Here is a 25,385-nt window from a genome sequence, read left to right as displayed (position 1 = left end):
GAAGCAGGCTCCAGGCTCTCAGCTGTCAGCACTGAGCCTGGTGCAGGGCTCAAATCCATGAGCTGTGAGATCATGACCTGAGCTGAAGTCAGATGCTCAACTGACTAAGCCATCCAGGCACCCCTGTTCTGGTTAAATGCCACCTCTTCCATGACGCCTGCCTGAATCTTGCCTAGCCAAAGCAAACTCTCCTGAACATTCACAGTGGTCCTGCCACATACATTCCACTCTCTGTCTCACTAAAGGGAGTTACGTCTTATCTCCTCTCTCTGCTAGGAGATTCGCTGTTGACAGCAAGGATTATGACTCCCCACAGTTTCTAACACAGAAGAGGTCAGAGCATCAAGTAGGAGTTTGTTAGAACCACACATTCTCAAGTCCACCTCAGACCTACTGAATAAAAAACTGGGAGTAGGGCCCAGAGCTTGGTTTTTTAATAAGCCCTCCAGGAAATTCGGATACTTGCCAAATTTTGAGAACCACTGGCATAAGGATTTACTGAATGAATAAATGACTGAATAATGAATTAAAGTACAAGTGCCATAAAAATGCATGGGATAATAATTCTGATGATGACCAGCTCTTACAGCCTTACAGACTTAGTGCTAAAACAGAACCTTTGCTTCCCATCTGATGCAGGCACAGTAATAACTACTGGCTTAGGTTACAGCTGAAAAGACATGGAGAAAGGGTGCTGGCCAAAGCCTGAGGTCTGTATGCACTTGTGTGTCCACATAAGCAGTGTGTGTGCGTGCGTGTGTGTGTGTGTGTGTGTGTGCGCGCGCGCACGCGACACTACTCAGCACACAGGAAAATTCAGCTCAGGAGCAGTAAAAGGGTTGGTGGAAATGGCATTTTTCCCCTTTTTTCCCCTGAGGCCTTCCCTGTAGGCAACTGTGGTTAAAGAGGTACTCTGTCTGACAGAAATTCTGCCAAGGACTTCCTGGCTGAGACTTTTTTTTCCTTCTAAAGGAAAGAGACAAAAAGAATAACCCAAAGCCCATTCTTTTCGCATTTCAGACGTTTCGAGGCAATTAGAAGGAATGGGGTTCAAAACGACCAAAATACAGGGTGTTTTGTTTGTTTGTTTAGAGAGAGAGAGCACAAGCAGGTACAAGGGGCAGAGGGAGAAGAAAAGGGAGAGACTCTTAAGCAGGCTCCACACTCAACACAGAGCCCAACTCGAGGCTTGATCCCATGACCCTGGGATCATGACCTGAGCCAAAACCAAGAGTCGGACACTCAACCAACTGAGCCACCCAGGTGTCCCAAAAATGAAGTTTTGGTAAGAACTAAAGGGGCTCATTCCAATACTCAACTTCCCTCTATACACACATGAGGCAGAGGTCAGGACCCAGTAAGGAAGAATACCAAAGAAACTTGAGGGAGGCGGACACTCACTGGGCATGTCCTGACTAAGAAGCCACTTTTGGGCACTGATGAGGGCAGTTTTGCTTTTACAACCCCCATCCCTCCAGAACTTGGAAAACGTGGGCAAACTCACACAGTGGCAAGTCCTCTCTCCTGTCCGGACTCTGGTCTGTGGCCTCCTCCTTACCCCTGCTGCCCATAACTGGAGAGATGATCAGCCACTCAGCAGCTCCTTCTCTGGCTTTCGTTGAGCCCTTGGGGTGAAGTGCTTGGGTGCCAGGCTGCCTCCCTGCCATCTGGGTCTCCTGTCCCTGCTGCCCCACCCCCCACCCTGGCAACGGTGACCCAATTCTGGTGGCTTCGGAGCCTGCTCTCCAGGAGGCCCAGAAGGCTGTCAGTCTGAGACGAGGCCCTCGGCAAGCCCATGCCTCTCCACAACCACGCTGCCTGGGCCGGGCCCCGGAAAAACAAACTGTGGCTCTGTGGCTTTTTGGCAGCCCAGCTCCGACTTTTGTTTTAACAAGGGGTGGGAGGGAGAATGTGAACCCTGTGGTTATATACATTTTAAAACATTTAAACACGGTCTGTTCACCTGCTTGGCACTTTGTGTCCTCTACTAAGTCCCTTGACCCCACCCCTTCTAAAATAGCCGCAGTTCTGGGCTCTCCTTTGCTGTTGCTTATATTCAGGGAGAAATGGGGGGGGGGGGCATCCTGAGCCTTGTCCTTTCCTTGGGAAGGGAGTATGCATTTGACAGCCCCTGGGATTCCTGAGAAAGGCAGACAAGCCAGTTCTCAGGCCCTGGAAGGGAAGTATAAGGGTGAGGAGAGGGCCTGTTTGGAGGAACCACTCCCACGGGCTACAAAATACATTTACATTCGAGGGAGAGACTGACCGGCCAAGAGTCTAATTTCCTTTCCATACCAAACAACAGCCCTTGTAGCTGCTTTCTGACTCCATCACTGACGTGGGGGGAGTGGGGAGATCAGAGAGAAGAGCGGTGAAAGGACAGGGTGATGCTGGCGGTGAAGGCATGCTCTGACACACCAGCCCGGGTTGTTTCCGGGCAGACGGAATGACGGGACCTTAGGACTACCTGGGGAAACAGCTACAGTTTCTCGTCTCCACAGACAGTTGTAAGGACCTGCGCTGTGCTGGTCACCTGGGGACCCTGCCCTAAGGACTCTCCTGTCCTCTCAATTCGTTGTCCAGCAGCCTATAGGGTCTCATCCAAGCTTTGAGAAGACTGGAACACAAAGTTCCAGTGAACTTTGTCAGTGAACTCCTCGAACCTGGCTTACTCCCTGAGGATCACAGCGATGTCACCACGCTTGGGCAGGTCTGAAAGGTGCAAGTTCACGGCCTCCGCCAAACCAGTGACAAGAGAAGGATTGTTTGCACACGGCAATTAGCCGGGAGTTGACAGGAGAGGTCACTGGAGGAGCAAGCCTCCAGGCATTTCAGCTTGAGAACTGGTAAAGAAACAAAGGGGCGCCTGGGTGGCTCAGTTGGTTGAGCGTCCGGCTTCGGCTCAGGTCATGATCTCACGGTTCGTGGGTTTGAGCCCCGCGTCAGGCTCTGTGCTGACAGCTAGCTCAGAGCCTGGAGCCTGTCTTCAGATTCTGTGTCTCCCTCTCTCTCTGACCCTCCCCTGCTCGTGCTGTCTCTGTCTCTCAAAAATAAATAAAAAACATTTTTTAAAAAATTAAAAAAAAAAAAGAAACAGAAGCAGCTCCTTGATGCTTTATGGGGAATCCTGGTAAGAACTGAAGGAGCTCATTCAACTCCACTTCCCTCTATACACACATCAGGCAGAGGTCAGGACCCAATAAGGAAGAACATCAAGAAATCTGAGGGAGGCGGCACAAGTCCTTACAGTTGTTACAAGAAAACGGCATTACAAGTTATCCACAAAGTCTCGCCTGGCATTCACAGGTTGGCTGCTACAATCTCTTTTTGCAAAGACGGCAAAGCCTGTCTGTCTGGGCTGGCTCGTGGAAGGATGTGTCGTTTCCACTGCTGAGGACACACTTAGAGGCGACATCACAGAGAACCCCAGGCTGGAGTTTCTGCAGCAGACCTCATAACCATGGCCTCTTCAGAAGGTTCTGACCATAATTTCTGGTCTTTAGCCCACAGTGTCCAAAGGGCACCAGAGCATTCCTCTACAAGGAATCGCTTCTAGAACACTGCAACAAACTCTACTTGCAACACTTCCCCTAAGAGAATAAGAGAAGTTGCCCAGCCCACCGCTTCCCAATGAGCAGAGACAGTGACCAGGCGCAAGGACTTACACCAGAGTTCATAGTAGTAGTTGCAGCACTGAGACTGTCCACAGCAGTGTCCTGTGTCACAGATGTAGCTTTGATTGTTGGTACCCACACAGGTTTCCTTATCCTAAAAAAAAAAAAATTCAAAAAAATGTGGCATATGAAAGTATAGCTTTTAAATGTCACTTTTCTTCTCATCCCCCTCTTCCTGGTGGTCTGCCCACCACCATCCATCAAGATGGTCTATACCAATGTTCATTCCACAAAGGAAAATAAAATTAGAAAGAACCACACAACAACCGCAGATTGAAGAAAAACAACAAAGGTTTATCAAAGGGGGAAGAGGATTCAGCACTCAGAGCCCACTGGTGAAGAGCAAAGTTTCCCTCAGACAGGAAATGGATGCCTCACTTTCTTTATGTCCAAACAGAAACACTCCAAGTTCCCGGTGTTAAAGTGAGCCAGTAAAAAGATGATGGTTCTCGTGTAAGGAGCGGTATGCTTTAAATAAAAACAGCTTTTCTGTGACAGTTCCCGGAACAATTAATGCGGTACACATTCTAGGATTAGCATCTCGCCAGTCATTCCACCCTTCAAAACACACACTGGTCAAGGTTAATTACAGTGTGATTCCAAAGAGGGCCAAAGTAACTTGCCACTAAAATTCTTCACTCTTAAGAAAGGGGGTAACCTGCTCAGGTGGCCGCGTCCAATTTCAATTTGCTAGATAATTTTTTGCTTCTCAAATGATCTCTTAATAATCTTGACTGGACCTAGGATTCACACTGTGCCCTGTCAGGGACAGCTCCAGAAAGGGCACTGCTGAGTAGCCACCTTGCAGCGTGCCAAGTTCTATTCGCAGCCCGGGTGAAAGGGGCTGGAGGTGAAAATGGTTTTTTGACGCTTCACATTTAAGATACGAGATACCCTACCAGCCAACCTGAACTTCAGCCCCAAATGTGCTGTGTACCCCGACACATATGGGGAGTGGTAGGAGAACGTAAGTCATGTAGTCCATCTGGCTTTCAACATTTCTTTATTTTAAAGAAGTAACACGTCCATTTACTGAACACCATCTGTGTGCACCACGTTGGGTACATGGGATACAAAGATAAATAAGACATTGACCCCATCTTCAAGGAGCTCAGGGTTAAGGAGGAAAAAAAACTCTGCTCAGCAAAGAAACTAAAACCACAGTATTGTATTTGCTGCTACTCAGTCTGACCCTGCCCACAGCATACATCCGGGCAGACGCCAGCCAGTGGAAACTTAAGTCACACAGCCAGTTCCTCCTCTCAGGGCCTTGCTTTACACTACACTGTCTTCCTGGCCAGGGGTATAAACAAGGCACTCCAGCAACCATCTACAGGGCTGAGGCTGGGCAGAGACTGTTGGGGCACCTGATGTCACAGGGAGAGGACGAGGGAGAGGGCACAGCTGAAGACCAGACCCCAGGCTCAGTGCAGGTCTCTACCACGTATGCTCAGGCGTTCCCTGGTCCCTAAGAGCCTCACAGGCTGTGTAAAGGGGTGGAGGAAAAGGAAACACAGGAAAAGGTGTTTCATAGCACTGTCAACAGACCCTTGCCTCTCCGAGTCCACCATGAGCAAGATGGAACACCTGGAGGGGGGGCTGTCTGGTCAGAGGTCCCCTCTGAGCCCTGGTGCGTGTGGAGAAAGCAGAGCTGTGCTCACTCGCTGCCTGTGCTAGAACACACCCTCCTTGACTTCAGAGGAAAACACTGCTTTCATAAGGACATCAAAAAGTTCCTCCCAAGTTTACCAGGCCCTAAAATGCCATTCTTCTGGCACTGGCTCACACAGTTCAAAGTGTCCTCATAGTTTCTAAAAGAGGCCATGCTGCCTACACTCCAACACATGAAAGAATCCAGTGACACTTCTGCCTCAGGAAAATTCACCAGTCGAGGTCCAGGCTCTGAAGACTGGATGCTCAACTGGTCCTAAGTGAAGCGTGGAGTGGAACGCAGCTGAAATCTACACAAGTGGTAATCCTCACGATCTACTGGTGTCAGCTCTTCTCTTGGCTTTTCCACCTCCCCCCACCCCCCCACTGCTGCTCAGGAAGCCTGGTATAAACAGGACCCCGCTCTTTTTCCCTACTCTGCCTCCACTTTTCCAGGGAGAGCAGAACTGGAACAGCAGCATCTAATCTAGGGTTCCAGAAACGCCTTTTACCCAGTTAATCTCCATCCCTGTTCTTCCCCTGCCCCGAGACAGAGCTCCCAGGAGGCCTGAGGTGGCCCTGGTGATGGAAACTGTCACTTTCTGCTACAAAACAAAGGAAAGCAGGTGGACAGTTAAGGAGGACCAGAAGTGGGCTCCTGGCCCTTTAGCAAGGAAGAAATGGAGCCTTAGGAGTGAAAGTTGACGTGAGTGCCAAAGGTAAGCTCCTCCAGAAACCTGCTGGTGTGAAAGGAAAGCCCTGGCTCTGGGTTTGGCCCTAGCTGTCGTGGGCTTGGTCCTCATTACACAGGACCAGGACCAGGACCTGGACAAGTTACTCAATGGCCCTAAGAGGAGTTAAAGATGCTCTCTCATGTCTCCCTCAACCCTAAGTCTTTATTAGCCTACCTACTTCCCATCCCCTCACACAGCAGCCTTGAGTCAACTCGAGCTCCTGAAATCTGTCTCCTCTCGTTGAAAGAAACAGCAGAGAACAGAGGGGCATGGATTCTGCCTGGTGCTCTTCCAGCCTTTGCTGTACAAGGAGTCTAATCGGGCATTACCTGGAGGGCTCTCAAAGACCTCCAGGTGGCTCAAGATGCACTGCGAGGCAGAAGTGGCTGATCCGGGTCTGAAGCCCAGCTCTCATACTGCGTTTATTAATTAACTATGTGACCTTGGGTAAGTGGCTTAACTTCTCTGATCTCTTAATATCAATGTTAGTCTGTGATCCATTATTGCTGGGCAGAAAAGACCATCTAAATGGCACTTTGCATTCATTCACTCAAAACGATTTCAGAAGAGCAACGTTCACTAGCCATGTGGATTGCCCCAGACACAGGAAGAACAGAAAGAGAAACTAGAGAGAATGTAGTGGATAAGGTTCAAATATGAAAAGTTCTCAGCACCTTTTATGATTCCTCTTTGCCTTGCTTCCAAGCATCTTCAAGCACTTTATATTTACGTATAATGTTGTTTAGGCCAAGTTTTGAAAAGTGGGCGTAAATATCCCTCCAACCCCCTCTCTCCACAGAGTGAACCAAAGAATGAATTGTCCTCTCCCTATGGGCATGAGCTCTGTCTCCTCATCCCCCTCTCCCATTCCCAGTATGAACACTGTGCTCCGTACATAATGATTTGCTTAGTGAAACAATGGCTATGCAACCTGGGGTGAATAACAGAGCTGAGGTGTACTGAGTGTCTACTATGTGCCAGGCACTGTTCTAAGTGCCTTACATGTATTCCTTCATCTCAACTCGAAAGCAACCTATGAAGTAGGTAGTATCAGGGAACTGAGGCCACGAGAGGCTGAGCAACTTGCCTATGGTCATACGACTAGGAAGTGGTCCAACCTCTTTCGTCCAGCCCCAGAGTCTGAGGTTTAACTATTGATCTTTAGCTTCCTTGGTTGAGGTGATACTTCTCCAGTTGCTTCTTACACTTCAGTTACGTAAAGAAATCCACTGAAAGCCCCAAACCAAACAAAATCAACATTTTGGCTTTAGAGGAAAAGATAAGGACCCTGCTATTTGACTTTGGGAACAGGATCCTGCATCTTCTACTTGGCAGTGAGGAAGGGCAACCTGATCATGGCTCCTACCTTTCTTGCTTGAAAGGTTGTACTTTCACACACTGACTTTCTGAAAAGCAGAATGGTATTTCATCCCAGCGTGGAAAGTGGGACCTTCATTCCTTCCTCTGATGTTGAGTACCTGCCCTATATCAGCACTGAACTAGGGTGGGGAACCTAATGGGCAAATGGCCAAAACGGTCATGATCTCTGTCCTCATGGAGCCTGCAGTCTAGTGAAAGATGATAAAGTAATCACACAGCTCAAACTGCATCCAGAGAGAGAGAAAAATATATGATTTGGTGAGAGCTTACAAGAGATAAGACCCAGGAGCTAGTGGTGAAGGTCCAGACAGCTTCTGTGAGGAAGGTAAGCTTGAACTGAGATCGCCAAGACGGTTAGAAAGTAACCAAGGGAAGTGGGATGGGGAAAACATTCTAGGCAAAGAATGTACAAGTAAAGCCCTTTAACTAGGAGATGGTTAGAGAAGGAGGTAGGGAAGTTAGGTAAGTGGGGACCAGACTGTGCAAAGAAGTGACAAGATCAGATTTACATTTTAAAGATAGCTGCTTCCCAGCAATGTTTTATAATTTGCATGAAACTGCCAAAAAAATGCTAGAAATGTAGAACTTGTCATAAACTGTATAGCGTGTGCTCTTATGCTGGGGGTCTCTCATCTCAGGAAGGACTGTGGAGATGACCATTAGCATCCTTGTCTGTTACTGGTATGTGTCTTCAGCCCAGATATCACAGTGACTGGCTTGGATACAGGGCACACAGGGTCACCGCAAACAAAAAGCACAGGCGCCAGGAAGATGCAAGCAAGAACAACACTGAACTGGAAAGAACATTTTTATGACGGGAAAGGATGAATGGTATACCTTTTGCACATATGCCAAAAATCATCTCCTCTCTTTTGGGGCAGCAGAAGCTGTGGGACAAACAACACTTTCCTTAACAGTTTCCATCTCTTATAGCTGCTATTTTCAGCTAAGCCACTATAAAGGTCAATTTAATCAGCCTAAGAACTTTCTAAGTGCCAGCATAAAGAGACACTGGGCAGTGATGGTTCCCCAGGGATGGTTTTAATTCACCAATTTATGGGGTTGGAAAACTCTGCTCGTAACTGGCAATGGCATCTTCATGTCCTTAGGGAAGCACTGAAGTTTTAAAGTTTAAAAGTAAAAGAACAGGAAAATTGAAATTGTTCACAGGTGTTAAAGCGCAGAACACTCCCTTGGCTGCTGGAGATGAATGGGTTTGGAGCACCACTTCTGGCTTTCCCTACAGGGAGAAGGAACGGTTTCTAACTGAAACGTCCAATTCTACAAGGTCAAGGAACAGGTCTGTATTGATAGCCCTTCCCCACGTGCCATGGCTACAGCCATGAGCAAGAGATTCTGGGGGAAGAGATCCTGTTTTCATGGTGACACAGCCAGGAAGGTAACTTTTAAGGCCAAAACTCCTAGAAGTACTGGCTATATAAAATATCCTTTTAATCACACGGCTGAGCTTGCAAGAAAACAAGGAAGATACTCAAGGGCCAAAAATGTTGGGGGAGAACTAGAAAGTACAATGGCAAATGAGGTCAGGACTTTTCAGTTGCCCTGGGAAAAGAACATAATGAAAAAATAGTGACCAAGCAGATTTGGGAGGTGGCGGGGAAACACAGAAAAATCATTACTGAAATTTAAAAACTCAACATATAGGTTGCACAGAGATCAGACCAAGTTGAAGAGAGAATTAATTAACTGGAACACAAATCTAAGAAAATTACCCAGTAAAGGACTTATATCAATTAAAAGATATCATGGAAAATGAAAATGAGAATAAGAAGCATGAGAAGGAAGTTAAGAAAATGGAGGAGATGCAATATTTATTTTTTTTAATGCTTATTCATTAATTTGAGAGAGAGTATGCGTACACACATGCATGTGAGAAGGGAAGGGACAGAGAGGGAGAGAGAGAATCCTAAACAGGTTTTGCACTACCAGTGCAGAGCCCATCACAGGACTGAATCCCCTGAACCATGAGATCATGACCTGAGCCAAAATCAAAAGGCAGACGCTCAACCAACTAAGCCACCCAGATGCCCCATAGATGTAATATTTAAAGAGAGAACTGGGGGTGCCTGAGTGGCCCAGTCAGTTGAGGGTCTGACTTCATTCAGCTCATGTCCTTATCTCACAGTCTGTGATCTCACATGTCAGGCTCTGTGCTGACAAGTCGGAGCATGAAGCCTGCTTTGGATTCTGTGTCTCCCTCCCTCTCTCTGCTCCTCCCTCATTCGTGCTCTGTAACCCTCTGTCTCAAAAATAAATGTTTAAAAAAAATTTTTAAATAAATAGAGAACTGAAATATTCCCAGAGCTAATTAAAGTTAATGGAATTTTCAACAATCAGCAAAACTAAAAGGCAATCAAAGCAACAGGAGAAGATATTTACAAATGACATATCAGATAAGGAGTTAGTATCTAAAATCTATAAAGAACTTATCAAAATCAACACCCAAAAAACAAATAATCAAGTGAAGAAATGGGCAAAAGACATGAATAGACACTTTTCCAAAGAAGACATCCAGATGGCTAACAGACACTTGGAAAAATGCTCAACATCACTCATCATCAGGGAAACAGAAATCAAAACCACAATGAGATACCACCTCACATCTGTCAGAGTGGCTAACATTAACAACTCAGGCAACAATAGATGTTGGCAAGGATGCGGAGAAAGAGGAACCCTTTTGCACTGCTGGTGGGAATGCAAACTGGTGCAGCCACTCTGGAAAACGGTATGGAGGATCCTCAAAAAGTTAAAAATAGAACTATCCTATGACTCAGCAATGGCACTAAGTATTTATCCAAAGGAATACAGGTGTGCTGTTTCAAAGGGGCACATGCACCCCAAGGCTTATACCAACACTACTGACAATAGTCGAAGTATGGAAAGAGCACAAATGTCCATCGACAGATGAATGGATAAAGAAGATGCGGTGTGTGTGTATATATATGTACATACATATATACATACACACAATGGAGTATTACTCAGTGATTAAAAAGAATGAAATCTTGACAGTTGCAACACTGCGGATAGAATAAGAGTATATTACGCTAAGTGAAATACATCAGTCAGAGAAAAACATCATGTTTCACTCATGTGGAATTTAAGACACAAAACAGATGAACATAAGGAAAAGGGAGTAAAAGTAATATAAAAACAGAGAGGAAGACAAACTTCGTGAGACTCAAATACAGAGAACAAATTGGCGATTGCTGGAGGGGTTTAGGGGGGTGGGCTAAATGGGGCAAGTGGCATTAAGGAGGATACTTGATGAGATGAGCACTGGGTGTTATATGTAACTGATGAATGTTATCAATAAATTCTATTCCTGAAATCATTATTACACTAGATGTTAATAAATTTGGATTTAGAGTTTTAAAAATTCTTTTAAAAAGATAATAGAAGGGCCCCTAGGTGGCTCAGTAGGTTGAGCGTCTAACTCTCGGTTTCGGCTCAGGTCATGATCCCAGGGTCATGGGATTGAGCCCCGCATCAGGCTCAATGCTGATCATGCAGTCTGGTTAGGATTCTCTCTCTCCCTATGCCCCTTTCCTCCTAGTCTCTCTCTCTCTCAAATCAATAAAATGAAAAAAAAATATTTTTAAAAGATGGAATTTTCAGTTGATAATGAACTCATACCTGGGCACACTGTTTGAAATTACAGAACAACAAAGACAAAAAGATCCTAAATATGTTCAAGTGGCGAAGAATGAAAATTAACAAGTGAAATTAAAATTTAAAAGATTGATAATCTCTAGGAGAATATAAAACAGAAGAGGACAAAAGGGTTTCTTATGTTGTTGATGTTTTTTCAAAGTTTTATTTATTTATTTTGAGAGAGACAGAGAAAGCATGAGCTGAAGGGGGCAGAGAGGGGGGCGGGAGAGAGAATCCCAAGCAGGCTCTGCCCTGTTATCACAGAGCCTGACACGGGGCTCCATCTCATGACCTGACCTGAAATCAAGAGTTAGACACTTAACCAATTGAGCCACCCTGGTACCCCTAGAACAAAAGGTTTTTGATGGGGCAGTCAGAAAAGGCCTCCCTGGGAAGGTAACATGGGAGTTGAATGAGACTTGAATGATGAGAAGGGTCCAGATTAAGGAGACCTGTGGGAACAATCTTCCAGGCAGAAGCAACGTCAAGTGAATGGAGAATGAGTTTAGTGCACTCAGGAAAAGGAAGAAGGCTAGCGTGGCTGAGTAGAGTGAATCTCAGGCAGAGTAGTGTGAAAAGAGCCAAGAATTCAGGAAGAGGCCATGGCCCATATGATTTGCACAACAGTTAAAATAACAGCCAAAATGCCATAGTTTGTAAATTCGTTATTGGCTATAATGTTGCTGCATATTTGAATAATATCAAAATATTTTTCAACTCTTTTAAGTTTATTTATTTTGAGAGAGACAGAGAGAGAGCAAGAGAGAGAGAGAGAGAGAATGTGTGCACACATAAGCAGGGAGAGGCAGAGAGGAGAGACAGAATCCCAAGCAGGCTCAGAGCCATCAATGCAGAGCACAATGCGGGGCTTGAACTCAAAAACGAGATCATGACCTGAGCCGAGACCAAGGGTCAGCTGCACCACCCAGGCACCCCTACTTTTGCAACTCCTTTAAAAAACTTTTTTTAAACATTTATTTATTTTTGAGAGACAGAGAGAGACAGAGTGCAAAGGGGGAGAAACAGAGAGGGAGGGAGACACAGAATCAGAAACAGGCTCCAGGCTTGAACCCAAGAACCATAAAATCATGACCTGACCTAAAGTTGGGCACTCAACTGACTGTGCCACCCAGGGCACCCCTATTTTTGCAACTCTTACAATTACTTTTCAACTAGGGACCCCCTGCCCCCTTTTTTGGCCTCCCTGCCTTGTGGCTGCTGCTACAGAGTAAATGACAAAATCAACTTTCCTTCCAGTCTTGAACTAGTAATAGCTTTCCAGAGAACAGACCAAATTCTAGCACTGTACATCTACTAGACTGAAGTTCTATCTGATTTTGGTAATACTCTGTAACCCAAGGACAACAAAGTCTTGATAAACAAGACAGATTTGAAATGGCTAAATGAGAAAAGACAGCAAGCAACATTAACATAGAATCAATTATTTTTATTGTATCTTAGATCAAATTTTCAAATTCTGAAAATGTAGCACTTTTAGGCCCAGGTCCTTAAAAAAAAAAAAAAAAAGATTCGTAGGTGATCATAAAAAGTGTTTTGTAGATTTATACCTTAATTTTTACAGTAAGAAAGTTAATTATCAGTTTTTCTCTAATACTAATTTGTTTAAAATGTTTTATGTTTATTTATTTTTGAGAGAGAGGCATAGTGTAAGTGGGGGAAGTTGACAGAGAGACAGACACACAGAATCCAAAGCAGGCTCCAGGCTCCCAGCTGTCAGCACAGAGCCCAACGTCATCGGGCTCAAACTTGTAAACTGCGAGAACATGACCTGAGCTGAAGTCAGATGCTTAACCAACTGAGCCACTGAGGCGCCCCATCTAATACTAATAAGTTTTAAGGCTGTTTGAAGAGCTGGGGAAAAATAGAATCGTCCAAGGGCAAACATTTTGAATTGGAGATAAGGAGGCTGGAGAAGAGGTGGGGATGAAGGAAAGTATGCTCAGGCAGAGGAATGATCTAGTAGGAGTCCTGACCCACTGTTTCCCACAGTAGTCTAACCTCTCTTTTTTTGATGATGGGTATTGTCACATACTACTTTTTAATGTTTTTTTTTTCTTTTGAGAGAGAGAAAGAGAGACAAAGAGACAGAATATGAGTCGGGGAGGGGCAGAAAGAGAAGAAGATACAGAATCCAAAGCAGGCTCCAGGCTCTGAGCTGTCAGCACAGAGCCCAACACAGGGCTCGAACTTGTGAGTTGCAAGATCATGACCTGAGCCGAAGTTGGATGCTTAACCGACTAAGCTACCCAAGCACCCATCACATACTACTTTTGTATCCTTCACAATATAAACTATACATGACAATTGCTCCTTTTACTACCTAAAAGAACTCAGTCTCATCCTTTCTGATAAAGGGCAAGCCATGGCCAAGACTCTGTTTTATATGCGCTGGGATATTAGGAATAAATTTTTAGGCTGTTTGGTCAAGTTCAGTAATTTTCCAAAAGGACGACTAGCCTGAGTAGGTTCCCCTAAACAGGCCAATAAATATAATCTGGTAAAATTCAGCCTCATCCTGCACATTTGATGTATGCTTGACCCCTAATGCCTCTAGCCTTCAGTTCCCTGGGTACCCAGTCTCCCTACCCTACAAAGTACTCTAAAGGGTAAGGCAAAGACTGGAGCTAGTAACACTTAAGAAAAGCCTAGAACCAATGTGGGCAGCTGCTGCTTCAAGATGCGGCTGCAGTGTATATTGTTTTTTTTTTTAATAATTTATTTATTCATTCATTTATTATTACTATTTTTTTAAATATTTTTGAGAGAGAGAGAGACAGCGTGAGCAGGGGAGGGTCAGAGAGAGAGGGAGATACAGAATCTGAAGCAGGCTCCAGGCTCTGCGCTAGCTGTCAGCACAGAGCCTGACACAGGGCTCGAACCCACGAACTGTGAGATCATGAGCCGAAGCCAAACACTCAACCAACTGAGCCAACCAGGCACCCCAGTGTATACTGTTGAAGGGGAGTTCTGGGGACCCCTTGCTGTCACAGGGACAAGGATCCATTTACCTCAACCTATGAGAGCCTCCTGGAACAATTCTGTCTGGGGACTCCCCAAGAATCTGAGGAAGGGCAACATGAATCAGAACAAATCATGGCATCTCACAAATAGTGAATTTGTCTCAAGGTAGCGCGGAACACATTTAGATAAAATCATGCAACAAAAATAGAGATGTGTTTCCTAAAGTGTGGTCCACGGGCCCAAAAACTGTCATGTATTTAAGAATATAGATTAATAACATCTAGGGGTTCACCTCACATATATTCAAGTTTGAGAACCATTACTCTAGATTTATAAAAACATACAATATACGTAGTTCTTGCCCTCTAAAAGTGGAATGGTCTAATATTCTTTTCCTACAATACCAAACACATCGCCAAAGTTACCCCCAAGAGTAGCCACTTAGAATCAAGACATAAAATTATTCATATGCTTTCTGCCTCACTCCATAAAATATATATATATATGTACAATAGATCATAAATTTTTTAAATTTATATTTTTATTTTACTTTTGAGAGAGAAGCAAAGTACAAGTGGGAGAGGGGCAGAGAGAGAGGGAGACACAGAATCAGAAGCGGGCTCCAGGCTCTGAGCTGACAGTACAGAGCCTGACACAGGGCTCAAACCCACGAACCGGGAGATCATGATCTGAGCCGAAGCTGGACACCTAACCGACTGAGCCACCCAGGTGCCCCTAGATCATAAATTTTTTGAAAGAGTAACACGTTAGGTACACTCGTATCCGCACCAGTCTTGCTGCATTGCAAACTGGATCCTCATTAAATAGCTCCCAAACAGAGAAGCCAACAAAGAAATTAAAACCCATTTCCTGTGTTGCTATTAGGAACCTGAATAACAAACTCAGAAAAAGCCACTTGACCCTGGTAGGAAAATCCCAGAGCACAGATCGGAAGTTGCAACATATTCCATGGTTTTATTAAAGGGTCCTTACCGATGTCCTAGCACAGGCAAGCCTGTGGGAGTCTGCTGGCTGCAGCAGCTCAGGATGCTGGGTTACTGTGCAATTCTTTCACCCCCGGATACTTAGAGGATAAAAGGTCTTGCCTAGAGCTATCCCCAGCAATCCTTCCTCACTGGCCTCTTCGGCCACAGAATAAATGCACTGAGAAGTATGGCATCCTTGGGGCGCCTGGGTGGCTCAGTCAGTTAAGCTAAGCGTCGGTCTTTGGCTCCATCATGATCTCACAGTTCGTGAGTTCAAGCCCCACATCCGGCTCTGTGCTGACAGCTCAAAGCCTGGAGCCTGCTTTGGATTGTGTCTCCTTCTCTCTGTGCCCTCTCCTCGTCTCATTAAAAAAAAGAAGAAGAAGAAGTATGACATCCTCAGCAATGGTGGAGGCAGAGAGCTAAGGGGCGAGGGGCAGGTAGCACTCCACAGAGCCAGTGGCACTAGGGCAGAGGAGGACGATGCAGCTACCTATCATGAATGTGTCCGTAGTCAGTCTCATGAGGGCAGATTCTTTTCTTCTCACATTGTGTGGCTGCCTCCTGCTGGAAAGCAAGGATTGCCGACTGGTGGCCCTCAGACCACAATGGGCCCACTAAGGAGTTCTACGCCCACATGGTAACTTTGTTTTTCAACTTTAAAACAAATCAAATTAATGGACAATCTTTGTTTTAAACCAGCAAAAACAGGTTTACTTAAGAATAGCAGAGAACTGCAACCGGAGATGAGCAAACTATGGCAGGAACCACAGGCAAGTCCCTAACTGTCAACATTTTCAAATGAAAAGGAGTCATACAGAAATCAGATTTCCAGCTTCTCTTGCAAATTCCGGGCCCACAGCACCTTAGCAGCATATTAGGTTGGCTCACAGACGCACATGGGTTCTGGCTCCACCTCAGCCTCCCCCACAACCCCTGCTGTCCACGAAGTCCATGTGCTTAACTCAAGCCGTCACTGCCTGGCCCCTGTGGGCATCTGATGAGCCTCTCCTGCACTCAAGTTCAGTAACAGATCATCACCTTGAGGTTAAGGCATGATGCAGAGACTCAAACGTAAGCAGCAGACATACTAATTTCCCGCACTGAGGCTCAAGCAACACCTTATACACAACATGTCAAACAGGGACCTAAACAAAGAGGAGGGCCCCTCTTCACTGTACGAGGGGAGGATCTCTGGAGAGTCAGGAAAACCTCCTGATATGCAACAGGTTGGTGAAAACCAAATGCCTCCCAGTGACTGTGTTGTTTATCATGTATTCAACTGGGCATTTTTACCTACGCTATGTTTTCCATATAGGAACAAAGAAAAATACGGTTCAGAGTGGTCACACAGCTAGAACAAGTTTTCTGGACCTAAAGCCCAAATTTAAGTAGAAAGAATTTGATGCTTAGGAGTTATCCCAAACTTTCATGCTAGATGCTGACATGCACAAAAAATGACAGATAAGATATGGACTTTGCCTTTGAGGAACATTGTAATATCCAAACTGCTTGGTTAAAAAAAAAAAAGTTGAGGGGCATCTGGGTGGCTCAGTTAAGCATCCGACTCTGGCTCAGGTCATGATCTCACAGTTCATGAGTTCAAGCTCTACGTCAGACTCTGTGCTGACAGCTTGAAGCCTGGAGCCTCCCTCAGATTCTGTGTCTGTCTGTCTGTCTCTCTCTCTCTTTCTCTCTGCACCCCCCAACTCACAGGCTTTCTCTCTCTCTCTCTCTCTCTCTCAAAAATAAACATGTCAGCTCTTATTGCTGAAAACCTTCCTGAAATATCCAGGTTTATTGTGTACCTTAATTAAGTACAACCAAATCAACAGAATTCATTCTTTTTTTTTTTAATGTTTTATTTATTTTTGATACAGAGACAGAGCATGAGAGGGGGAGGGGCAGAGAGAGAGGGAGACAGAATCTGAGGCAGGCTCCAGGCTCTGAGCTAGCTGTCTGCACAGAGCCTGACGCGGGGCTCGAACCCACAAACATGAGATCTGACCTGAGCCGAAGCCGGCCACTCAACTGACTGAGCCACCCAGGTGCCCCGAATTCATTCTTTTTTTAATGATTTATAAGGCGGCAAAGCCTCTGGGGCATAATTTGGAGCGCTGAAATATACACAACACACACATATAAAGTATAATATCAAATACACATTTATACAGGACTTTCAAGGCTTAAGCTTCTTTAACAGCCAGCCTCTCGTTTGAGACTGCCAGCCAGCCAGCACCCTGCAAGAGGTCAGAAGTGCCACTACCCCATCTTAGAGATGAGGACCTGCCATTTAGCCTAATCAGGCTATAGATGATAGAATCGGGGCTGTTGGAAACCCTGGTCTTCTTACTTTCGGGTCAGTATTCTTTCTATGACTAGGTTCTAGCTCATCAAAGTCTTTCCTAAATCTGGAAAATGGCTCTTGATCAAATAAAATACTCACTTCCTTGCCCAGAAAGAGGTATGGTTTTCAAAGGTATCTGAAATATGGAAGGTACGAGTTGACGTACCACTGATGTGCTTTAAAAGGGACTCATCACAGTTTCATTTGAAAGAGAAGAACACATGTGGGGTCTCAGAGGTATTCCTTATTTTAAGCAAAATTCTAAGTTTAATCCCATTTTTTTCTCAGCAGTTCCATCCCCAAAGTAGGCTTTTGTTGGGAGCAAAAGAAATAATAATGGGACTTGTTTTGTCTGCTGTCTCTCTAGAGACCAGTTTGAGATTTACTGCCATTAAAAACAGTTTGACATTGTTCAAGGAAACTATTTACTTCTGCCTGGGACAAAGTATCACATTAAATATTGTCTCTCTGAAAGGAGATAAAAGATTAAAAAAACACTGGGGCTCCTGGGTGGCTCAGTTGGTTGAGTGTCCGACTTCGGCTCAGGTCATGATCTCATAGTTCGTGGGTTCCAGCCCCGCATCGGGCTCTGTGCTGACAGCTCAGAGCCTGGAGCCTGCTTCAGATTCTGTATCTCCCTCTCTCTCTGCCCCTCCCCTGCTCATGATCTGTCTCTCTCTGTCTCTCAAAAATAAATAAAAATGTTTTTAAAAAATTATTTTAAAGATTAAAAAACAACAACAATCTTTAGGATTCAGAGACTATGTCTCCAAAGGACTCTGAATAACTTTAAAGAATTGCTGAACTCTAAGACCTTACACTTAAAGGAGACACCAGATGTCTTAGAAAAGGGGGGATATGCTGCATTATCAAAGGTAGATTACATAAGTCCAAGCAATAGGCACCTGGTTTGACATATGGCCTGTTATTGAAATAACTGCAGCCTAACTGTTCTTTAAACTGTATACAGTTATATTTGGGCACTACTAAGATCCCGTCCTTCTGAAAGTGGTTAGTCAGATTATTCAGAGTAAGAGATCAAAACAAATGTTCCAGAAGTGCTTGATCTTAGCTACTCACCATAAAAAATTAACTCTCTTCCTGTCCCTAAAAAGACATAGGACCTGCTGATAAGGGGCAACCAAGATGTCAAGACTCTAAGTCTCTGGGCAGGTGGTTAATACAGATTGCCTAGAATGCAGCAGGGAGAAGGACACTCATTTCCCTGTATTAAAACATCTCAGTCCACTTTCTCTAAGGCCTGGGACTTCCGTGACGGCTCCCTAAGCAGAGCGGTCGCACTACCATCAGTAATGTCTAGCCCAGAGTTGCTCTGCCTTGGCAGTACTGACACTTGGAGCCAGATAATTCTTTGTGCAGAGACCGTCCCACGCACAGTAGGATGTTTAACCACATCCCTGGCCTCTAGTCACTAGATGCCGGTGGCAACACCCTATCCCCCAGTTGTGACAACTAGTAACACCCAGACGTTGCCAAATGTCCCCCAGGTAGAGGCGGAAAATTGCCCCTAGTTAAAACCACTGTTCCAGCCAAACTGCACTATACCACTTAGGGCAGAATCATGTTCTATCTGGTCTTGTTGCCGGACTGCCTCATGGGCTCTGCAACCACCCTGTAAATTCCCCAGGAGTGAGAGTAATGTCAGTCTCCCAAGTGCACCTGCCTTAGCAAAGGATCAGACATGCAAAAATCTTCAGAAAGTGCTGATCCTACTGACAGTCAAGGAGCCCCAGGGGCTATTCCCCCCCCCCCCCGCCCCCCGTGCTCCCTGTGCCTCTTAGCTACAATGGTACAAGCAGTGGCATGAAGGGATTCTCCAAGGGTAAGACCAAGGCTGTGGTGATGTGATTTTGCATGACTGCTGAGAGACTTACCCATTGGCTCTCTGGCTATGACAGATTTAGAGTAACCCTGCACAATCTGAGCTTGGCCCATAAATCCAGAACCTCACCCAGAGACAGGGAAGTGATAACACTTTCTATTTTTGTTGGCAGCCTGCCCTGGCCTATCCTGGCCTATCCCAGGCCTCCCCCACCACACTCCAGAGCCACACCCAGAGGAAGGGGAGGTCACAGGTATTCACGCCACTGCCTGGTACACAATCAGGAATTTCCAAACCCTTGACCACATGATCAGATGGGGGGTATCTGAAACCAAGAATGAGATTATGCATCACAGTTCAGTGGACGAACTTGAGAACATGTATGTTAAGCAAGAGAACCAAACAATAGGAATTTTCTGGCCTCCCTGATCCAAGGGAACCAATGCCTTATGTGCAACATAGTCCCAGAAAGTCCTAAGCCACTTTTAGGAAAAAAAGTCGCTGTGTTATACTCCAGCCATTCTCAAAGCATGGCTCTCTCTCTGCTGAAACACATACACCTTTCCCCTACTGCCCTTCCTCTCTCAGTTAAAAGGACAAGATAGGTCAAACAAGTCACCTTCCAGGACTGAATCACCATTTCTAGCAACCAGCATCCGATGCCCCTTATGAGATCCAGGATTCAAGTCCAGTTGAGTCCCTGCCCGGAGAAGCAATGGCTACAAAGGAACACTGAAGTGGCTAAAGCCAAGTCAACATGAAGAGCTGTTTCAACTCACTGCTGCGATAAATTAGCAGCAAAGAGAGTCAAGAAGGGCCAGGGAGGGAAAGTTAAAGAACCTGGTATCTGGCTGCTAGGGAATAGAGCCAGAAAAAGGAATTTTCTAGCAGTTTTTTAAGTAGTCCCAAACTATTGTTCTCCTGGACTAAAATTTACCTCTTCAAGGAAAAGGGGCGGGAGGGGGTGGATCCAACTCGTGGGATATCACTGGAGGAAGTGAATGTTTTCTTTGGCTCCATCCTGAATAAAAGTTTCAAAATCAGCAGATACAGGTTTCTTTTCTACTGAGTTACTGTCTAGTCCACTGGTTTCTCTTTTCTTTGATAACAGGAGTATGGTGAAAAACGAGCCACACTTCTCTACAAAAGCAATTTCTTGCAACAGAAATGGTTGGGGGTTTAAAAATCCATCTGAAGGGGCCAAGATGAGACTCACCCTTTCTTACCTTCAGGCGACAGTGGGGAACTGAAGGGCTCTATGGAGCTGTCACAAGATTTTTACACATCAGTGTCAATAAAGATTTTGGCTTCAACCTCTGGTAGTACAAACAGTAAGTGTCACCTTGATGGCTCCTGCATTATATACAGACAGTTCCTTTCCAAGCAAGGTCTTGCTTAATTTGTCCTGAACCTGGTAGAGGGAGGCTAAAGCACACAAGAGAGGGTGACAGTGACCAGGACTCAATACTTAGTCCTTTGCAGAGCACAGGGGACACAGGGAGAAGGTTGGCACAGGTGCCATACAGAGCAATACACAAGACGAGGACAACACTGTTCTCTCAGACCTGGCCACCGGGGCCACCACGGCCACACGTTAGCTATGTGATACTAAATAGATAAAAAAGCAGCTCTTGAGTTTCGGTTTCCTCACAACAGAAAAGAGCTAAGACCTACCACCTCACGGTGGCTGTCATGATGAAATAACAAAGGTGTGACGTAATGTTGGGTAATATTCAGCAGTTTGGGGGTTAAATGAGAAGTTGGCAAATTCCCTCCTCCCTCTCCTGCCTCTTTAGGCTGGTGTACACCATGGCGTTTTCAGTGCTGTCCTGGTGAGACCCTGAGATCTCTTCTCATGCCCAGGGAGTCACTGGGCTTCCAGACTCAGGTTGCCCTGTTACATTCAGCACCAGACCCATCAAGGGCTTCTGGTACCAGCTCCCAGTTTCCAGAATACAAATAGCCCCTTGGGCCAAAAGCCTCTTGTCCATGACATGTTCCAACACTGGCAAGAGCACTCCAGTCTGGTTGCAAACTACTCATTTCCAGTATCAGGGGTCAACTCGCTTCAGTGAGGACAATTTGAAGGACAGTGGGCTCCCCCCAACAGAGAAAGCAACATTCTGTGGCCCAAGATACAAATTATCATCTTACAACCACTGAGACTACTTACTGGACTGTAGACAGGGCCACCTGCAGAGAGCCATCCCCCACCTGTGAACTTGTGGCACCCTGTCCCTCTCTAATGGCACTCACCACCACCCGCCGAATGTTCCAATCACCTGTGCACCCACTTACCCTACCTGACTGTAGGCCCGTTGAAGGCAGGGATAGAGCACATGTCTCTCCATATCTACAACATGCTTTGAATGAAATACATGCACAATCCTTTTCAGATAGAAGATGTCAGTCCTAAGAATCCTCCCACATCACGAAATCAGTGCCTTCTGAATCAAACATGAACTAGAATTCATTCAAATTAGCAGACTAAGAATGTTCTGTTTCAATCTTATTCTCTGAAAATGAGGAATCCATCTGTTAGGTTTACATGATGGATTCTCTTAGCCAGAATACTCATTTGCTGATCTCACCAGTTAATAAAGGGATAACGTGCTCTATTGTGTGGTGCATCGACCACACCCAGAAAGTTCAACAGGCAACTCTCTTCTGAACCTAAGCTCCTCTAACCACAAAAAGACTGTTCTTTAGTCAACACTAAAGGGATCTGTCTTACTGACCCCTGCATGGAAGAACTAATACAGCCTACAGCTTATCTGCCCTTTACAGACACTGAATTCAAGCCACACTCATTATTAGACTGAAGGGCCCTAATGCTTTCCTCCTTGTCTGTGTCACAAAGGATGCCAACAGTCCGTGAGCCAAAGTCCTTGCCTTGCCTCAGGCATACTTAATACTAAGACTCAGAGATGACAGTTTCCCTTCTCATCCGCAGGAGAAAACAAAAACGACACTCCTAACCTGATCTGTCTGTAATGCCCTTTCCTCAGATCACATGTCTGGTAGACTCCTACTCATCCTTCAAGACTCAGATCAGATGTCACCTCAGGAAAGCCTTTCATGCACAGGCCTCTCCCCCAGCTGTTTGAACAAGATGCTTTCCCACCCCTCTGCTGTCCTAGGTCCTGGGCATTCCTGTGATAGTCGGAGCACATTATCATGGGATTCTTTCCATGCTACTAAACCTACAGCGCCCCCCGCCACCCCCCTCCCTCACAAGGTTGCTCTCAAATTGCCAGAAACAAGCAGGGTCAAACATCATAGAAATGCATATTCCTGGACTCTGGCCCCAGATCTACCAAACCTACATTGTAATAAGCACCACTCCTGGGTGATTTCTATGCATTTTGAGAACCACAGCATTAGAGTGTGAGCTCCTAGGAAGTAAGGGTTGTGCTTTATTTATCTCTGCATCCTTTGTGTCAGGTCCGCGTTTATTAAGTGTCCAAATCTCCTTGCAGCGGCATTATTCAGTAGATGCAAGAGAGGATTCCACAGAGAAAGATGCAAACGAGCACAAGCAATGTTTTATTTAGTACGTGGGCCTCCTAGAAACAACCTTCAGAAAATACGCCGCAACTAAAACAACGTAATAATCCTACTCTACTCACACAGGCATTGGGCGAAGCTGTCTAGTTAGTGAGAAATACTCCAGGCTTTGGAATCAGAAGATCAGGGTTTAAGAAGAAAAAAAGCAAAACTTCAATAACCATTTCCCTAGCTAGCTGAGCAACTCTGGGCAAATGGCTTACCTTCTGTAAGCCCCAGTATGAACTTGTGTAGCAACAGAATCACACTACCACATACGACAGGGTTGTTATGTGGATTGAGGGGAAAAAAATGTACAAAAATATATATTACATTATAGCTGATGAAGACCAATAGCATATGTACTCTTGTGTCATTTAAAAAAGCTCTTCTATGAGTATTTTATTTTTAAAGGGGGAGGGGCAGAGAGAGAGGGAGACACAGAATCCGAGGCAGGTTCCAGGCTGTCAGCACAGAGCCTGACACGGGGCTCGAACCCATAAACCATGAGATCATGACCTGAGCCAAAGTCAGATGCCTAACCAACTGAGACACCCAGGTACCCCCTGTGTCATTTCTTAAGAACAGAATTATCACCAAGTAGTCTTTCGAAAGCTAGCTTTTCCACAGCTCCAGTAAAGAATGTAATTACGCTGACAGACACAGAAATGCTAGAAATACACAAAATTATGTAATCAAAAACAGCCAAAGTTTTTACAAGCAAGGTTTGAATCACAGGAGGGCAGAACGAGTCTTCAAGAGGTCTTCTAGCTCAGCCTTCCTACCAGGGATCTGTTCAGAAACAAGAGCTGAAGATTCCCCTGCTGTTGATCCTCTGAGATGCTCCCCAGGAGCACCAACCCTGCCCTCCACTTGACCCACCACTCACTGCACCCTCTCACGCAGCTGAGTGGAGGTGATGGGACATGGGCCCTCCCCTTCTTATCTCCTCAATATCCAAGATTAGCAGCAGATGCATATAGTAAGCGACAGCCTCCCCCGCTCAGTCCGCTCATGTTGGTAGGCCTGTCCACTACACCCTCCACCTCGGGTCCTCTGGCTTCTAGTTTCCTATACTCCTGAGCTCTCGCTCTGGCATTCCTCAGGATGAGTACATAAACATAACGGTTACATTCTTCCTGAATGCCTACTTTCCACCAGCCCAGTGGTCATGTTTTAAATATATTCTTTTGTGAAACTCTCTCAATAACTCTTCCAGTAGGTTTTATTATTACAATTTCAAAGACAAGGTTCAGAGCAGTTAAGTGGCCTGCTTAAGACCCTGGGGGACCAGGTTACGGACACAGGCCCTTCTGGCTCCCCAGTCCTGCTCCTCCCATCCTATCATGAAGTTTCCAACCCTCTGCCCCTGACATCTGACACGCATGCATGGGATGCTTCATCCATCCCGCTTGCAATGCTGCTCAAAATCCTCACCAGGGCCCATAAGTTAAAAGGACAGCCTTTCTTGGGGGGCAGAAGGGGTGGTCAAATGCCCTCTCTCCATCAGGGGCATCAAAGGGACACTGAACAGAGCAGTGATAGTATGTACGGAGTGAGCTTTTAGGAGACACTTACTTTTAAAGAATTTTGGGCAGCCCACGGGAGATTTGCCCACCCAACACGTTTCTAACAGACTAACAACAGCAGTCCCTAGCAGCGACTCGCTAAGGCTTCTGGTTTGATCTCCTCTGTGGCTTTTCCTCACCCAGGAACAGGCAGTGGATGGTGTGTGTCTGTCCCCACCCCCTCTTACAGCCGCCAATGGTTACAGTTACACATTCCGATACAGACATGCCTCTCAGACCAAAGGGGGGTGGGGTGGGGTGGCCAACTCTCAGAAGCCCTGGAACAAATAGTTGGCAACAGCTGTGTTCTCAGCAGACAGCAGTTGGTCGCTTGCTACTGTTTTCTCATTCCACACTAGGTTACGGGCTATAATTTAGTGCCCCTACTTCAAATGGCAGTTCGCAAAGCAATCAAGACTCTGCCACAGGGGTCTGTTGACTTGAAAAGTCTGTCAAGAAGGCCAAAATGTGGCCAATCCCACCACCCAGCCCTCGGAGATATCCAGGATGTCCCTCAGCCACACAGCCCGGACCACATGCCTATGAGGAGAAAGCCGCTGGGAGTCCTTCCCTTTAGAAGATTCCCCTCCCCTCACTCCGAATCCCCTTGAGAAAGAGAAAACTGTGAAGAAATCTCTGCTAACTAGCCAAGTCAAAATGGAGCAGAAATAGAATAAAAGCAGTTTGGATCAAGAATCTACTCTGCCTCTCCTCCTCCCCAGCCTCTCCCCTTGGCTGTTTCCTCTATAAGGCTTTGGAAACGGCTTTCCGGTATCTAACGGAAAATCAGAATGGATGGCCCCAGAGAGACCTCAGGGATGGAGGAGGTTAAGAATACAGTGGCTCTGGAAGTGAGGAGCAACTAGCACACAAGAAGGGAGGACTGGAAATTTCTGCATGGGAGCTGGCCTGCTCTAGCTGTGAGACATTTTTTCAAAGGTTCCCTCCGCCCAAAGCAGCAGTACAACAAACCAGCTCCCACCCTTCTTCCCTGCCCAAA

The 25,385-nt window shown here is 45.7% G+C and overlaps 1 protein-coding gene across 2 annotated transcripts in view; it reads right to left on the bottom strand.

Annotated features, from left to right (window-relative positions):
- The window catches only part of WBP1L (WW domain binding protein 1 like), a 59,868-nt gene that overhangs the window by 12,049 nt on the left and 22,434 nt on the right, over positions 1–25,385 (bottom strand). For both annotated transcript variants that reach the window (XM_029932491.1, XM_029932492.1), the window contains exon 2: positions 3,666–3,768. In XM_029932491.1, the coding sequence (XP_029788351.1) occupies positions 3,666–3,768 (103 nt within the window). The remainder of the gene's footprint in view (positions 1–3,665; positions 3,769–25,385) is intronic.

This window comes from Suricata suricatta, chromosome 2, assembly GCF_006229205.1.
Source record: "Suricata suricatta isolate VVHF042 chromosome 2, meerkat_22Aug2017_6uvM2_HiC, whole genome shotgun sequence".
In the NCBI taxonomy this organism is placed as follows: domain Eukaryota; kingdom Metazoa; phylum Chordata; class Mammalia; order Carnivora; family Herpestidae; genus Suricata; species Suricata suricatta.
The sequence above is the reverse complement of the archived record's forward strand: the minus strand, read 5'-3'. Positions and strand labels throughout refer to the sequence as shown.